The sequence below is a fragment of the Aquila chrysaetos genome, chromosome 5 (genome assembly GCF_900496995.4).
Source record: "Aquila chrysaetos chrysaetos chromosome 5, bAquChr1.4, whole genome shotgun sequence".
NCBI classification, from domain to species: Eukaryota; Metazoa; Chordata; class Aves; order Accipitriformes; family Accipitridae; genus Aquila; species Aquila chrysaetos.
The window spans coordinates 6,859,055-6,878,081 of NC_044008.1; the positions used below are offsets into that span (position 1 = coordinate 6,859,055).

The window sequence follows — 19,027 nt, forward strand, 5'->3', positions numbered from 1 at the left end:
AACAAGGTGATAAAATGGGAATTCAAAACAAAACAAACCCCATCTTCTTAAAATAAATAGTTATACAAAGTAGTATAACATGTAACATAATAAGTATGTGAATTCCATACATTATTTATATTATATACAGCTTTAAAAGCATGGGACAACCCTACTACCTTAAAGATTACCATTCCGCCTATGAAAACTTTGCTACAGTTGCCATCAACTTCTTGAATTTGGGAACCAAACAAGCACTTGGAATTAGCTATTTTATTCCCTGGAATTTCAAGGCACTTGGGCTCTTCACAGCCAAAAATCTGTATTTTGTTGGCTCCAATGATAAGAAGATTTTTAGTACGTATTTTTACAGCCCAGTTTTGCATGCTGTAAAGTAGGCGAGGCGTCTCTGATTGTACTACAAAGTTAACTATTAACTGTTGGTTTTGGGGGTTTTTTTTGTTTGTTTTTTGGGTTTTTTTAAGGACACTATTTCAACTCTTTCATAATGCTTTGGAGCTGAGGACCAACACTGGAAAAGCTAAAGCAGAAAAACGCATGTGTGGCTCTTGCTTTCTCTTCAAAGATGAATATAAACAAATATTAAGGGTTTTTTGTAAAGGACAGCCCCTCTCCCTCCAACTTCAAATTCAGGGCTTAATAAAGACAGGAAGGATATTCTGTTTCATATGGTTAGTGATACAATCTGGTAACAATGTAAGAGTTTAATTTCAAAGCTCTGCAGGATACTGAAAACTTATTAATACTTTCATTAAGTATTCATTAAGTCAACTTGCATCTGAAATGTTGGGGAAAAATATAAAAGAAAATTATTACTTATTGTCTCAACAGAATTCTAATTTTACTTCTAGCTTTTACTCATCAGAATTTGTGCATTCTTTCTTGGCTATCAATGCAACAAAATGGGCAAAGGACTTTAATCCAGGAGCCCAAAGCCTTGCACTTGCAGAAGTACAACTTGATGACTGTTTAGGTCCACCCCAACCATGATTCAGTCCATGAAGTATCCTGGAAATAAGTTGGTTTTGGTTTTTTTACGTTTTTTCTATTTGAATCCAATTGACATAAGCCTTATATTTAAGTATAAGAAAGTTATGGGGAAAAGTGTGCCTCTACTCTTTCACCCTTAACTTATCTAAATATTCATGTTGCAATCAACTGCCCACATTCTTGTTCAGGTTCCACGCTGTATTTGGTAATACCTCAACCACTTGGTTTTTTTTAAAATTATTTAAAACACTGTTCTTAAGAGTTAGGTTAGAGGGGAACTGTAGAAAAACTACTGCTTCCCAGATTTCATAGGTTTCACAACACTGTTTCCGATTCCCCTCCACACTCGCAACCCCTTTAAGAAATAACCATTTTTAACATCTCTTAAAGCAGATGTTCTCTAGGCATAGTTTAGAGTGCAGGAATAACATTGCTATCAAGTCAGGAAAGGTCTCTGCCCTCAACAGGTTGTTCAGATAATTGGTAAGAAAAATAAAACCCTATCTGCTCCCACAGTCTTTTTGTTTGTTATGTTTTGTATGTTTGATCTACTTTCAAGATTTTTGGTCTTTTGAGCCAGAAGCTCACTTCAATTGTATGTTTGTTCAAGCTTTTATGTCTTCTGTGTCAATTTATCCCAGTTTTCAAGTGATGCTACTGTAGTCAAAATAGCAGTTATTTCTGTGTTCAGTTGTTGAAAACTTTTAGCTATTTTTTTCCCAGTCTGAATTATGTTCACTTTCATGTCTAACAGGTGCAACACTGAAAACATGGATAGATCTGACGCAGCTCACTGCAGAGTAGAGGGATGCTGCTGCTGCTCTTTCAGGCAAGTTCCATGTAGTTGTCACCAAGGAAAAAAAAAAAAAATCCTTTTATCTGTCTTCTGAGTACATTTTACACTTTGAAGCATTTTTGCTATTGGGAATAACAGAATCCCTAACTGAAGCAGAGAAGGTTTCTTACTCTCATGTCAGTAAATAATACACTACGGAAAGCAAAAAAGGATGAAGTTAAGTTGGCAAGCATCCATCTTTTGTGCAGCACTCTACCTTCCTGTAGAGCAAGTGTGCTACAGCTGAGGCTTAAAGCAATACTTTAGCAGAAGCCTCAGACAAAACCAGAACTGGCTGCACTGCTCCCTGGAGAATTTATAAACAAGTAAACCAAAGACAAAAACCAAACAAACTGAAAATGACTTACAAAACATTTCATAGCACTTCAAAAACAGTCAGACACAGACTCCAGGTTTCCTGAAGTCAGTTCTCTGCCTACTTTTCCCCTCTAGACGATCTTTCCTCCCCTAGTTTTATCTCAGATGGGCTGGATGATTCATCTGAAGGTTAACTAGTTCATAATGTAGGACAATGAGTCGATGCATTTAAGTCACCAAATGCCCAGCAAGGTAATGAAGCTTCAAAATTACTCTGCGTTCACAGTAATAATGCCTATTCTAAAAGTATTACACACATGAATACACACAAACACATAAATACACACACAGAAAACCCAGCTTAAACTTTACACTAGAACGTAGATGAAGAATAGAGATTCAAAATTCACACTGATACACAACCCTTTACGTAAGTTGCAAACGAAAGGAAAACATGACTTAGGAATGGTTTCTAAAATTTGCAAGTAAGGCAAAAGGAAAGCATAAATAGTTCTGCCAAGTAAGTGACTTCAAAAGATATTGCACAGAAAGCTTTTAGTCTTAGCCTACATTAAGATGACACATTAATTATCCTATGAATGGTATCTTGAAAATTGTAAAGATTCAAACACTGCTGACAGAAGACAGATAAACCTCAAACCAGCAGAGGTCAGGATATCATCAGGAGTATAAACAGGAGCCTAATAGAGGAGTATTACTGTATGATTATAAAAAGGCACTAGATTTGCAATTTAACATTGACTCAATAAATACAGTTTTTATGCTGACATTTTGTCTGAGACAGCATGAATACAATATGGGACAGCGAACTGAGACACTATTTCCCCCCAATAATTCAAGGCTAACTACAAAGCCCCAGTGAATCAGAGCTTCAAAACACATACACCACAATAATTGCAAGCTGTCTAATATTTATGCTCATAGACTCACCACCCTGCTGTGTCCTTCTGATGGAAATGAAATTATATATACACTCAGTATGTTATTAAATGTAATGAAACATGGCAGAAAAACGCAACTATTTCAGGCTGCGTACGCAGAAATACACATGAACCAACGCAAAACAAAAGGGATTCAGAAGTTCCCTTCTTTTACAAGAAACATTTCTTAACTAGCTCTATACTGAAGCTCAGAATAATTTATTTTCAGAAGCACTGCTGCTCTTAACACTGGGGGAGCTGAGCTGACTTAGAACAAGTCATTCCATCCCTTTTCCATGCACTCTACTTATTTTTGCAGCCAAGAGGGCTAACTTTAAACTTCCAGCTTCAAATATTTTATCTCAAGTTTTCTGACAATACAGAAGATCAATATGGACAAACAAGAAGGATCTGATCTGGTCTTGGAGACAACAATGGGCCTGACAGACCAAGGGGAAATACCAATAGTAACTAGGCCCAGACAAATAGAAATTCTGTTCCCGATGATTTTATTAAAAGCTTTCCACATTCCCAAAACATCAGTTCCCAAACTTCTCCTCTAGTACCCTCCAGCAGCAGAAAGATTTTTGAGCTAGGGCCTGCACCAGCTGCTGACAGGTCTTGCACGTCCAGAATACACCTGGCTTGTCAACTCAACATTACAAGGGAGGTCATCACGTTCCAGTGGCAGCCAGGATATTTGTCACCATTTACCAAACTAGAAAAGCACGCTACACTCCTCAGGGGACCTCACTTGGACAATCCATCCACCCAGCACAGCTGATGACAGCTCATGACAGAGACAATAGCTCTTGCTCTTTCAGGACAGAGCCGGGTGTGATCTCTTAAGTAGCTGTTTCCTTTACGAGGTCATATAATGGGTGAGGAAGACTCATGTCTCATTGCAACTAGTCAACATAAGATTGCGGGGGCCCCCAACGTATCTTCGGGCAAGTTAACATGGCCTCAAGGACCACAGTCCTTATGGGACTTAGAACATGTTTCCTTGGGAATGCAAATCGCTAAAATGCTTCATCTCCTCATTTCACAATGACTTATATTTTAGAAGTCGTAAATCTCTAAACGTTTACTGCCTAGTCAAAAAACTGGAAGACACTAGACTTACCTTTTCTATCGCTGCATCATGGACAGGAAGCTCCTCTGGACTGAAAACAAAGACAAAGTTCGTATTACTCTTGGTTAATCTTGGCACAAAATCATTTTTGTATAGGTTCTTACAAGTAATCATTTACAGCAGCAATATGTAGTAACAAGTAAACAAGAATTCTGAACTTTAATGAACTAAGACAATGACACACAGGAACCCTTGGAGTTTTTTGGGTTTTTTTGTTTTTTTAAACACAGTGAAACTTACAATATTTTAAGTACAGAACCAGAACTGTTTCTATCTTAAATCTTCTAAATCAAAGGAGTTGTGTAGCTTCAAAACACAAGGACTTAACAGTCCAGAAAGTTCATTTTTCTTTAGTAAAAGCACCCTGTGATGTACTACTGAACTGAAACCTAAATGAATTTTGTTTATTAGACCATATTATTGTTAGCTGAAATGCCCCTATAAAAGGTTTTCCTCCATTACTACTGTGCCCTGAGTAGGCACTGAGGCACTGCAACTTTGCTTGACTTAGGAGAGTTAACTTCCATTTTCTCAAAACTCTACAAAATTCACTAAGTAACAGGGAGGAGGTGGTAGAAAAAAAACCAACAAAAATCAGCTTTATTAACAGGTATCTAATTAATATTCAAAAATACAGTGCTTTCATTTCTTAGCCTAACTCTAAAAAGGCAGGTTATTAATTGAAAGCTTGAAAAGCAGCCTTTGAACAGATACATTTTCAGACTTGATATTATTATCTATTTATATTATTATAGTTTCATTCTGAGGGCTCTAACTTCTATTTTTCTCACCAACAAAACTTGTGTTTTTCTTATCAAAAGTAACTGGACCACTCTGATGCCAAATCAGCCTGCCTGCCTTTGCCTGCATCATCTGCAGCTTCTGAAAACATAGCAGCTCATCTGTAAGTAGCAAGGCTCCCTTTTTTCTGCTCTACAGATCAGACAAATAACACACCCAACAAATCTTGTTTAAAAGGGACTAAAAAGCAGGCACTGTGTGAAATCCTTTAAAAAAAAAAAATTCCTATTGAGTCTCGATCTTATGAAAAAATTCCTACCCACACCATTATAGCTTTCTATAGCGAGGACATGAAAACCCAGTATTTCAGACCTGTATCAAACCTGTGCAAGGGCAAAAAACACACTGGGGAAGGCTACAAAAGTAGTTGCTGCTGCAGTCAATATAAGAACAGTCTGATGCAAAAAGCCTGAATTATATTTGATCTCATTTATTTAATTTAAAAGATGCAGTTTCAGATTCAGAAGTTATATTTGAATAAAGAAATACATTTGAATTACCTCATCTAATGGAAAAGCTTGCTCCGATCAACACCTTTTCAGAGACCACACACACAAGTCAAAGTTTCCAGTACACAGCCTAGAAACTAATTTAAAAACCAAGAGAGTGTTCCTTTTGAACAGCATTGCAAAAAGCAAAATCCATTCATTTAGAAGCACTTTCCAAGCATCTGAAAGTTTTCTTGATGAACAACATCAAAATAAAAAAAAAAAATCTGATTAACATCTGTCCAACGCACTGGAAATAGCCTATATTCAGTGCTACCTGAGGTTGTAAATGCTATAAAATTGTAGTATTGTGCACAGTCCCATATAACTAAATTAATAAACTGAAAGTAGGCCCTTTGTATGCCAAGTAACACCTAGAAATTAGGCTCATTTGAACAGAAATGAAAAAGTAAGCAAAGGAGAAGAAAAAATTCAATTTAATAATCTGCTTGGGGGGACTTCTTGGGTGGTTTGGTTTTAAGTACAAAGATTGCTAAACCTTTCGAACGTCACTCAAAAATTTCAATTCTTCATTGACAGTTGCAGGCACTGTCTACTTCCACCAGAAGCATCAGTCTCAGAGCAAGATGAGCGCCCAGCAGCCTCATTCTTTGTGGCCCTACAAGATCACACCAGCAGCTGGCTGCACACACAAGAAACTCTTTTTCCTCCAGTGCTGCCAGCAGCGTGGAAGTCACCAGTCTGATGGCTCCACATCCCTGCAGACTCACACCAGACACAGCAACTCCTCTGCTTAACTGGTACCACTTGACAGCTTACCTTCACATTTGCTAATCCGTCATGGAAGCTAATCACATGAAAGATTAATCAAATCTTACTTTATCACAAAGGAAGAATGAATCACACTATTTACTACGGAATTGCTCTTTGCTAACTTTGCAAGTTACCATCGGTGTGCAATCAAAAGGCATGGCTGAACCTACCGAGCAGTGAAAAGAAGGCTCTTTTGTCCTGGGAAGCAGACACCATACTCCCTCACTAAATTAATTTAGCAGCAAATTTATGACCACATTCCTCGTTATTTCTTTAGCTGCACAGCTATACACTAATACCACATACCTATATATTTTTAGCACTGAAATTCCACAGGAGCACATTAAACCAGCCCTATGTTTTTATTCCCTGAGATGGTGCTAGCAGCTGAGCACTAGGAAAACAGCGGAGCAGCTGAGCGAATTGCCCCAGGCCGCTCAGTAACTCACTGGACTGGAACGCAGGAGATCCTGGAGATCTTCCTCTCAATTAACTAGATTGCACTAACTACGCCCATGTACTCACATACATAATATTCAAATCTACCCTGCAAGGACTGAAGGAAAGGCATAGTGGGCAAACAAACTCAAGTCCCTAAAGATTCTTTAAATAAATACATTTCCATTTAGTGTATGTGGTTTTTATGCAGAAGCACCTTGTATTTTTTTTTTTTCTAAAAAGGATTAGGTGGGATCAGACACAAAATCAATTAATGTCTATTAAGCAGTGTAATTTTATTGTACCTTCTTTTTTTCTTTATAATGATGAATCTTCCCCTTCCTGCCCCAGCCTAGCCAATCTAATATTGTAATACCTTCATTATTTCTTTTAATCTTGAATCATCTCCCATCATGCCCAGCCTATTTAAACTTGTATTTTTCAACTTTTTGTATCTGTGTACTTCACCAAGTAATAACATGAAGTAGTAAACAATATTAACATAATATAGCCACATCCTGCCCTAAGATGACTATTTTCCTTTAATAGCTCAAGTAATATTCATTTAGGGGATACAGAGAAAAAGAACAGGACTGATTAACCTAATTAGCTTGGAACCATACAATACTTGATATCCAAAAGAGGAGCCACCGACACAGCTTTTAACTGAACTCATGTAAATAAGGTCTCACTTAGCAGAAACAAAATCTTAACACTCTGTTGTCCACAATAAAGAGCCAAACTAGTTAAATTCACCCTTTTCATCAGACAGGAATCAAGAATCATTACAACTGGTATGTGCCTTTGCCCCAGGCATAAAAACTACAGCCTTCCACCTGCAGGCTGGGCAGCCCACATTGCAACCCAACAGCAGCTCAAGGGCTCTGGGTGCCACTGCCAAGCAGCTCTGGTGTTACAGCATTAAGAGAAAGTTCTGATGATGTTGTCTACAGGTTTGGGACCTGCAAAATGCTGGGACCAAATCCTAACTCCAATAAGGAGCAGGGTCCACATGAAGGAGTGCTAGGTTTCCTACTAGAAAGCTCCTCAAAGACATTTCGCTGGGAGGAAGTACTAGGCTTCAAGGCTTGACTGGAACTCGGGACCTCTACCCATGGTCCTCACTGGTGGTGATCTACAGTGCTGGCCCAAAGTCGTCTTCCTATCTTTCAGTCTGGACTATTACCACCTTCTGGTGAGGATTATAAGGCCTGTAAGTTCAAAGAAACAGGATTTCATTTTGAAGAACAAGGACTTCGTTGAAATTTTTATTAGATTATAAGTGATGAATGGATTTTACATCTTTAAATCCACCATGATGGTTAACACAGGTTTTCATTAATTTTTCAAGATAACTTAAAAGAAATATTAATCTTAAATGCATAAATATCTGACACTTCAGAACATTAAACATGCAGATCTATGTTTTTGACTATTAAGCCATGTGTTGCAATTAGCCTCCTTGAGTTACAGTGGTAGTTTAAATAAACTGAAAAGTCTCAGACTTAACAAGCTTACAGTCACCTACCCACTGCTGCTGTTTAAATCAGTCTTCTTTAAACAGCACTTTGATATATTTGTTCGAAATAAACACAAGGAAAGACTTTCTCATATTAGTCACTCATCAGATTTATTCTTTTCCTACATTTGTATTTAAATCCCAAATATGTTCCCTGCTGGCTCAAATCACAGCATTTTACTGCTTCTAGTTTGGCTTAAATAAATTTAAGAAATGTAAAGCCTCCTCCATCATTTGCAGCTTCAGCTGAGAATGGAAGATGTTTAGTGCAATAATCAGCAGTCTTGATATGTTGATAACCCCAGAACTGTAAATTCCAGAGGACCAATTCAATTCTTCACAGTTGCAAGTTGTATAACGCCTAACACTCAATTTTTCATTGGGAAAAAAAAGTGGCAAAAATTGACCATAATAGACTAAAAATCTTTACCACAAAGCTTACTTGCCCAAAGAGCTGTTACATTTAAAATTTTTGTAAGCTCTATTTTCATTTCTCTTAACTTCTATTTCAAAACACACCACTTGCTTAAAAATCCTCTCTACTTACTGTAGTCTTTCTTACCCCAGACAGAATTAGCCACCGCACTGTGAAGAACTTTAGGGTCCTTTAGGCCGAAACATCTTGCAGGAATAATTGTGATATGTGCAAGTCATTATTTAATTAAAAAAAAAAAAAAGGTCAATTAAATTCAGTATTCCTATATTACTGGACTCACTATAACATGACTATTAAAAAACTGGAATCCTCATAAAATCTGTGCTGCGGTCCCTACACAAAATAGTTTCTCAAACTATTTGTCAATTATTTTCTCATGCTGTCCTCAAAGTACTACTAAGTGGAATAGCATCACCTTGTATCACCGCATGCACATTTTAATTGAAAAGTATTTTGAAATCATATTTGGTGTCACATATAAAATACAACATGGGAAAAGTTTCTTGCAGAACACTTATCTTCATGGTCTCACTGACTTAATCATAAAGAAATAGACGCTGTGCGTTCAGTTCTTCATTTGTGATGCAACACTAAGTATTTAAATCCATGAGGGAAACATACTTGCTAGCACCAAGGAGAATTATTTTGAAGGAATTCTTAAAAAAAAAAAAAAAAATTCATTTTGAAACTTCTATGATCAAAGAATTTATGTGAAACATCCACAAAAACGTTAGCAAGGCATAAAACTCAAAAGCGAAAGTGTCATGAAATAAATTTATGAAGAGTGATCATGCACACGTAAGAGATGAGAAGGAAGGGAAGAATTCAATTGATGTACCTGAACAAGAAAAGCTTTAGTACAAATGGAATTGTTTTGCTATACAATATAGAACTCAGATTGTTGAGTAACAAATTGCAGCAACATTTCAGGACTCAGATGTATTAGGAAAAAGTAAATCTTCCCAAGTATGAACAGTTTTTAGGGTCTGTAATTTGTCAGAATTGAGTTGTAGGAGTCTGTAGCTTTACTAGACAAAGAAAATTAGTATCTTCACACTGGGCAACCAATTCTACAACAATAAACACCGAACTGACTAGGTGTCCTCTTATGTCCGCTTCCCTTTCAGTGTCCAATATACGGCACATAAAACTGTCAAAGCAATACACAATATTATGGATAATTACAACAGTGCTTTGGAACAGAATGACACCTTATGTTATATACATATATATATATACACACACATACTGTTTCCAGGTAGCTTTTACTGCATCATGTCATATAATATACATACTGATCTTTGTTCTAAAATTAGCTGAAAAGTGCTAAACAATCATCTCATAGAAGGGAAGATAAATAAAACTAATTGTGTAATTCACAGGACGCACAGCATCATTACTTATAATGACTACTTTTATGTCTGCATTATGACACAAGACGGGCTACAAAGCAAAATGTTTTCTGAAGTCAACTGAAAAAAACTCATTAACCATTATAAGTAGAAATAAAACAATATTTCAATGTCATGCCTTTCTTTAGACCTATGATTAAGTTATTCTACTCTTTATAGCACAAATCTAAAGCACAACTTAGTGTTGAATTCAGATCCTTTAGTCCAAACAAGTTAATTTTCAGAAGAATTCTGATTATGAACGATTGCTTTAGTCTTCCAACCTTTGAATGGAAATTAAAGGCAATAGTGTAATTTTCAAAACCAATAATACATGGAACAGATTTCTGAAAATATAGAGGAGAAAGTAAGAAAGCTGGTTTTTAAACTAAATGATGGATTTTTCCCCACAGAAAATACTATGGGTCACTTCCTTCTTTCCATTACACATTTTACTTATATAACTCACAATTTTGATTGTGTGTGTCTATCAAAATAATTGCAGCTCTGCTACTGTAATCATCCATTTTTAATTTTCACCAAATAACCTCTGCACAGTATGGGGGTGGTGACTACAGCAGATTAAGAAACAGCTTTCAGAAGTTTTGTTAAAATTCATAAGCAAGCCAAAGCATTTAATTAACATACGGGATAAGCCAACGTGATATTCCACAATATAATTATCAGGAAATATGCTGCAAGAAAGAATTTAATGCTGGCAAAAGACTGGATCACATGTGATTTTGTGACTAGGTTTTAGTTACAATTTTTGTTTGTGTATTCTGTGGATGTTGCTGCCAATATGCACAACACAGTGCCATGAACATGTACCTCCTGTCCAGAGAGTCTCAAGTACTGCACAGTCTCAGAGATAAGAAAAAAAGATAAAAATAAAATCAAAAGATTTATCAAATTCAATTAAATCTCAAAGTGGTGACTTTTAGTAAAATACTTTCCTGATTAGCAGAAGATAACTTCACTATAAAGTTTTTATTGCCGATATAAAAAATGGTCAAGAAATTCATAGCAAAAAAGATACCTGTACTTTCACTGCCACATGCTAAAATATATGCTTTCTTGTGTCTTTAGTAAAAGACGTGTTCTATATGCAAACTTTAAGGTTTTCCCAGCTTGGAATCAGAAAACCTTTGAGAAAAATCTATAATCTGCTTAACTGAGCACAGCAGCATGTCTAGTGATTTCTGATGTCACTTTAGTTGAACGTAAACAAACACTGAGGTTAAAAACATCTTCTCAGAATCACATTCCAAGTGTTTTTAAAAAAGATAAAAAGTAGTCTAAGCTACCTTAAAACTCTCAAGAGGCTAAAAGACAAATGAAAAAGAATGAATCACTTTGCTTCTGATTTATATTTGATATATAAATGTCTAAAACATCTAGGATTTTTTCCTTAAGCACATATACATATTGCTTTTAAGTACTGCTTGAAGGTTAGTTACTGTACAGATCACTTACAGTATATATTAATAGCGATCCAGGACTTGCATGTTGGCAGCTTCATCCGAATTAAAATTCATGTGCTATCCAGAGCACATTCCAACATAAATTAACTAAGATGGTAGTGTTCCAGCAATATATGCTTGTTCGCTGCTGAAGCTCAATGCTTTATGTACCTACACTTGCTGCTTTTATGAAATAATCTTCTGCAGTCTAAAATTCCATTTTCATGGGTCTTTCACTTGGGTCAAGAGTAGCAGCAGCTTTGCACTTCTAAAAACTGTTACCCCCAGACCTCTTTTAGCACTCTTAATAATCAGTGCCAGTGAAGCAGGCTCTGGCCATTCCCTATATTCAGTTACTTTAATCTTCTATAAACGCTAAATATAGTAGGAAATATATGTGGTAATAATGATAATGTTAAATCCTTACATTTTAGAGCTTAAGCAGTAACTCAAAACCAATGCGTATCGCTAAGTATGTTGTATAAATTAAATCATACATTACCATATTCAATCATTTTTTCAGTTCTGCTACCTAATAGTTCTTTTCATAAAAGGAAGTAGTTCATGAATTCCTAGTACACAGTGGGTGATCTTTTACTCAAATCAAGTAGCAGCAGCTGTTAACAAAAAACACACTATTTGTCCTTAGTTGGCAAAATTATCCTGCAGTTTACTTTTGTGTTTGCAATCAAATCTGCGGGACTACATTCACCTCATTTCTTTCTGTATCTGCAGAGGATTGTTGAAGTGACAGCCTGGACTAACTCAGCTGAAAGAATGGATTTAAAATTCAAATTTCAACTCTAGTCCTAAGAATAAGCTAAAGAAATGGGTACAACCGTGACATAGTTTTAGGAAAAAAACATACCATTTTGAATGATAGCGAATAATAACAGAACATTCCTTCCTTCCATAGGAAGAACCTGCATGAAGGGAGAGTAGCAGAAGAACCATACACTAGATCATCATGGTAACACAAGGGGGGGAAATAAAATAAAATTTTAAAAATTTTTAAAAAATCAAAACCCCTTTCAAATTATTCTTAAAAAAAAAAAAAAACCACCAAAAAACCCTAACCAACTTTCACTAAGATGAACAAAACTGAGTTAAAGAGACCTTCTTAAATGCTTTTGTAAAGGAACTGAAATTAGCAATCTAAACCACAGAAAAATTTATTGGTAATTTCTAGACACATGGATATTAAAAAAACTATTGCAACTGTGAGAGCACAGCACATGGGCAAAGCTGCTTATTTTCCAGTGGAAGCCAAAATTAACTAGACAACAAAAACACGGCTGAGAAAGATACACCTGAAATCCTACTGCTTTTGTGGCTATAAATATGAATCTAGGAGGTAGGTTCTTCAGCTGTTATTCAAATTACAGGCGGTTGACTGCTTCTCTTCAAACAGGTCCAAAATAGGTGACTTCAAGCCTTGCATAAAATGAGTTGATTCTGGGTTCAAATAGCCTCCTTAGCTTTACAAGATTCTAAAGCAAGCATATCTCAGACAATGACCTAGCCAAAACCAGAAGTAAGGCACTTCCTCCATCTCCTGGTGAAGTTCTACCACCAAGAACACAAGTGGTGTGCAGATACTGGAAGACCCTGTATGATTGTGAAGCTTACAGGTGATCATCTGGGAGAGAAAGTCTGGTTCCTCTCCCTTCTGCTAGGTCTGGTTCAGGCAATCTTCATGGAACAGCTTTTGAATAAATGACCACTTTTGCCATCAAGCTGGAAAAAAAGACTTGTTTAAATAGCAAGTGTGAAGAAAAGTGAACAGCAAAAGCATTGAAGCGTGTCTCATAGCAACCAAAACACATTTTAAAGCAACATTTCTGACCACATGCTATTACAAAATAAGACTGATTTAAGGAAGCAATGCAAGTTCAAATGCATCAATGTAAAGAAAAGGACCACAATGCAACTATCATCATAATTGGAGATGAATGCAGAGATCAAAGTTCATTGTCCATCATGGAAGCAGAGCTGTAAACTGAAACAGTCAGAATGGATAACGACTAAGTAAAATTTACAGGAAGTCCAAAGTACTCTTCCACTGTCAGTGATGTTTAAATAAAATTGCCGATTTATCTTGGTCTCTGAAAGGTCTGTCTCTGAAACTTAGCCCCATGACTTCACAACTGCATAGTAAGCAGAGATTCATTTCAATTTATCAGGAGTTCCATAACTGATAAGTAGTAAAATCTGTAAAACCTCTTCATTAATGTTTATTATGTATCCGTCGCTGCTGTGTTTTCAAACCAGGCTTTGTCATACAGAAATGCAATTAAAATATTCTTTTAGAAGTAGTTCCCTGAGAAAGTATGCAAAGAAAAGAAAGAAAGAAAAAAAAAAAGCATTCTGAATCTCAATTACTAACCCAAGAAAACTTCAATTTCTCTCCTTAAATAAAAATAATATCCTCTCTACATTAGGGCAAAAGGAAAGAACATTAAATAGAGCTGAAATTTGTGGGTGGTTTTTTGGGGGTGGTTTTTTTGTTTGTTTGTTTGTTTGTTTGTTTTTTAAAGCAGTTCCTCAGTACATTGATTAGCAATGAGTATTTCAGAGCAAAATCTGTCCAGGTAAGTGTATCACGTGTCAGAAGGCAGAATCCATTGCATACAATGCAAGACCACAGTGGAGTTTTCATAATAAATCTTTATAATGCCACATGAAAAATTCTACTCAGTGAGGTATATTCATGTATTTAGTAAGAAAGAGAATTAAGAGAAACACAACTTTTCTCTAACATCTGAGATCTGAATTTTTTTTTTTAAATAAAGATTTGTCTTTGGCAGCTGAAAGAGGCTTAACTTAGCACACTTTTTTCCCCAAGGGAGGGAAGAGTTAAGCCACTTTCCTGACAAGTAGGCCTGACCCTGTCTCACCAAGCTGAGAAGAAAAGAGAGGAAAATGACAGCAAGTCCCTACTGAGTGATCACGATATATCAAATGCAGTAAGATTTACATTTATAATTGAACTGTTAAGAATAAACATTTCATTAACGTGTTTGGCAATACTTACTGTGCCTAAAAAATTAAGAATAGTGTCTGTGTGTCACTATGAACAATAACTTTGCAACTCTCTGAGTAACCTTAGAGCTCTTTCCTTAAGCTTTGATGTGCAGCCTTTTCTACTAAAAATTTGAAATTGAAATTATATAAAAATCCCTATTTTTTTAATATTACTTTGATTATTACCAAATTACAGGCACCATGCTTCTTTCTTTACTTTCTATTACCCAAAATTTTTGGCATCTCAGCAGAACTGCTTTTGCTGCCAAGAACACTCAGAGACCAGTCCTTACATCTCTTATCTGGAGAGACTTCACCTGTGTACCTACTCAAATCAGCAGGGAGAGTCGTGTAAGTAGTATTGTTCCTGGACGCGCGGTTCCACAGGCACATTGTAGAAAGTATTAAGGAATGCACAAAGAATATTTTAGAGACAAGGACTATTGTCCAGCAATGCTATGTATAAATTACCAAGAAACAGAATGAGACAGAGGATAACTAGTTGTTCATTATATTGCTCCCTATTAAAAAGTTAGGGGCAAAATAACAACACTGGGGGGGGGGGGGGGGGGGTGGCGGCACAGAATTCAATAGATTCATTTGGATACATTTAATGGAGTATCTCACAATTCCTGATTCAGTTTTCCATTCTTTGCTCCCCTAGCTCAGTTTTGCAGCATGCTGCAGAAATGCATTACAGAGCTAATAAAAATGCAATACATTTTTGTAAAGAGTAAAGTTTGACGGAGAAGAGCAGGTAGGCTTCTATCTTAGCAAAAAAAACCCAAAAAAACAAAAACCAAAAAAACCCAACCAACTCTGCTATTTGAAAAGTGCCTCTGGCAACAAAATGATCTGCAGCATTAGCAAACTTTTCTAAAAGCATATTCACTGCTTTAATAGACTCATGGGATAAAGAATAAGAGTATGAGTCAGATTCTCAGCTTCTGTAAATTGGTACAATTCCATCAAAATCAGTGCAGAGCTACTGTAACAGTAGTACAAGAATCTAACCCAAATTTTTAAGAAAGCTTCATGAATGGGGGGGGGGGGGGGGGGGGGACCAAACACATCTGTGTTTTCTACCATTAGCAGAAGAAAAAAGGAAAAAAAAAAAAAAACAAAAAAAAACCCCACACCAAAAAACCTCAACCTTGCAGAATAAACCTCCAATCTGCCCAACCTCACTACGCTGATCCCTGGATATTTATCAACATAAGAGCATCTGCCACGCTGCACATACGTTCCCAGTTTCCATTTATTGAACAGGTAGTAAAAGAAAACCATGTTTAAGCTCAATCACCCAAGTTAGACCACAAATTGTGACAACACTGGTTACTGCTGTAAGGTAATAATTATTAATACAAGTTAACACAGACCTCAATAATAACAAGACCTGAAAAGAATTCATATTGTGCAGGTTGGAGAAATAGAAGTCTTTAAAATAGTTGCTGCACTTTTTAAATGATATCATGGAGGCTTATGATTTTCACAGCTCATTGTCAAAAGTTAACAGGACAATTCAGTTGATGGCATTCATCAATGAATGATGGAAAGAAAAAAGTTCTTGAGAAGTTGCAATAAATAAATTGTAGTTTCTTCTGTTATTTCTACCTTGTATCTATTAAGACTGGAACAATTATAATGCTTTCCACAACATATTAGTCAGCGTAGGTTAGTCATAACCTATATTTCCCAATGTAGAGTAGTAACATTTGGCCTTGAGCTGTACCTGCCCCAAATTCCAAAATGCAATGTTATTTTCTTCTTACTTAGAAAAGCGTAACTGTGGTCTTGAAGTTTTCTTATAAAAGAAAACTGAACGCCTCCCTCATAGCTGGGTGATGTACAGCAAAAGATAAATAAAAGAATCAAACAAGAATACACACACAAGTATGGCTAAACAAGACCAGATAATATAAATCCTAATTGCTAGCTAAAAAGGAAAGGTGTGGAAATTTTTTTTTTTTTAAATACTTTTTGCTTGATCACTATCTGATGAAGGACTGAAATCAGTAGTTCCAACAGGTACCAAATGAATGATCCCAGCTGATGTCTCATCCTCGAGAGGCAATGTCCTTCACTGACTTGGAGATTTCAGTACAAAGAAGCACAGAACCTGGCAGTATATTGAACAGGGGTATATTGGTGTGGAGACCTAAGTAAAGGAATGTGACTTCTAGCTGTTTGGATTTGCTCACATTTTAGTTTTCTGTGCCATCCTAGGAAGATGCTGAGGCCGTTTATCCTGCTCTCTGACTTTTGGCCTGGTGCTGAAAGGCCCGAAACAGGACCGGCTCTTTAAACATGAAATTGGTGTTGACATTTAGAGTTGCAAAATGCTGCTTTCAGCTTCTACCCTATTTTAGGAGCACGTACAAAGTTTAGGCTGTTTTGCAAACCCCAATCAGCCAACGCTCTTGTGACCATTCAACGTTAACATTATACAGGGCAGGGAAAAAGGGGAAAGAATAAAGCTATTTTGTCCTTGTAGCTAGCTGGAGAGTTTTGCAAAAAATAAATACAAGGATACATTCATGAAAATATATCTTTAAAAATGTGCTTCAATGATCTTCAGTTAAAGCTTAAATTCTTATTTATTTACAAAACATTGACTGTCATTTGGATTTGTTTCTTTAAGACATTTAATAATTTTTAACTATAAAAATCATTCATATAATCGCCACTTCTAAATAGACAAATTAATATAGACATTATTATTTAAACTGGAAGCTTGAAAAAGAAATGAAGTATCTTTTAAAAGGTTTCTAGTAGTAGTAGGGAACTTGCCACCACCCAAGGAATAATGTATCAATTCTAGTAGCTTTTTTAGCTATCCCAAAGCAGTAACAAATCAACTAAAGAATTCAAGGAGGGGGAAGGGGGAAATCCCAGATCCCAAGGCATTACTGGAATGCCTGCTATGAGCTTCAAGACACTCAGAAAGTCCTTCAGGTTTTTCCCTGAAGTTATTCCCTTATCAATGACTGCTGCTAGAAAAACTGCAAATAGAAGTATCTACAAGGTAAAGTTTCTACCAAAGAACAGTCCACAGTGAAATGATTAAGAACATTTACTTTAAAATTTAGCCAGGCTAAGATAAGACAGAAAAGAACTGCTTTTTTTGTGGGGTGTGGGGTTTTTGGAGTTTGGTTTTCTGGGGTGGAGGGTTTATTTTTGTTTTCTACTTGTTTGTTTGGGGTTTTTTTAATTGCAACATTCTGGTGCTTTTTTGTGTGTGTATTCTGAGCACAAAACGAGAACTTTTTATTAAATCTGGAGAAAAAAAGAATTAAGTAGCTTGACACAATGTTGACCAAAAAGGCACAACATATCCAAGAAGAGGAAAAAAGGAAAAAAACCACCAAAAACCTTATTTTTTATGAATACCAAACACATTCCATCTTTTTCATTTCCAAAAACAGCTGAAACAGTTTTTGTTATGACTATCTGTGAAAATATCTGAGGCATTTCTCCCATTCCTAAAATACTTTCTTGAAAAAGTCATACATTATAGACTAAGGCTTATCTGAGCACTACTGTGGTGCCCTGAGATGCTCTGCTAGACTTCAATCAACTACAGGTATAGAACAAACTATCCGTCAGATACAGTTTCAAGCATGCATTTTCTAGAAAAGAATATTTGATCTTATCAAAACACTGGCAGACTGGCAGACTGTATGTACAAACACTGGTGCTAGACTTCCTGGAGGAAAAAATGTTCCTTTGGAAAATGAATGGTATTTTTCAACATCAGCCCTACCGTTCAGCATTCCCGCACTATAATGTGAAATCAGGAGTCCAGCACAATTTTCACTGGAAAATAAATTGTATCAAGTAAGGACCATGCCTGAAATTTTTTGGGTAGGGGTGTTGCTGCCTTGGGGTTTTTTTAAACATATTTTTAGGATTATAGGTAACCACAGTGCACCTGTAAAAAATACTCTGGTCTGTTCTCTCAAGACTCTTGTGGTTATGACTAAGATGAGCTCCCTGACATGGGCTTCTCCTAGAAAAACATTATGTAAGTGAAGAGTAAAGTTTGAATAGGCACTAATCCATGTATACCAGGAAGACCAACAGTACTTCATAGAAACAAGTCTATATTAAGATGAACAATGCTAATGGAATTAATACTGTATGAAATGGTATCAAGATGAACCAATGCTACTTCACCTTTCTTCTACTGCTTTGTAAATTGAGATTAACATAACACGGTTGGAAATAGTGCTCTGGAAAGCATGAACGGCTATCAACTGGGTCCAGGTGGCACACGTGCAGCATAATCTCAGCTATGAGAAGGCACATCAGCATCCGAAGGGTAGCGCCCTCAGAACTGATCTGTGTTCTCGGAGTTCTCTGAGACCTCTGGACTCTGAAATGGCCTTTTTTCACTTGGAAAATAGTGCACTGAAAGCACCTCTCCAAATATATCCTCAACCTTACAGAAGGAAGCAAACAGTTGGATTGTACA

General features: G+C 36.3%; 1 protein-coding gene across 4 annotated transcripts in view; it reads right to left on the reverse strand.

The window, feature by feature from the left end:
• USP6NL (USP6 N-terminal like) overlaps nt 1-19,027 on the reverse strand; it is a 130,651-nt gene that overhangs the window by 46,797 nt on the left and 64,827 nt on the right. For all 4 annotated transcript variants that reach the window (XM_030016261.2, XM_030016263.2, XM_030016262.2 and 1 more), the window contains one exon: nt 4,211-4,250. In XM_030016261.2, coding sequence (XP_029872121.1) covers nt 4,211-4,250 — 40 coding nt within the window. The remainder of the gene's footprint in view (nt 1-4,210; nt 4,251-19,027) is intronic.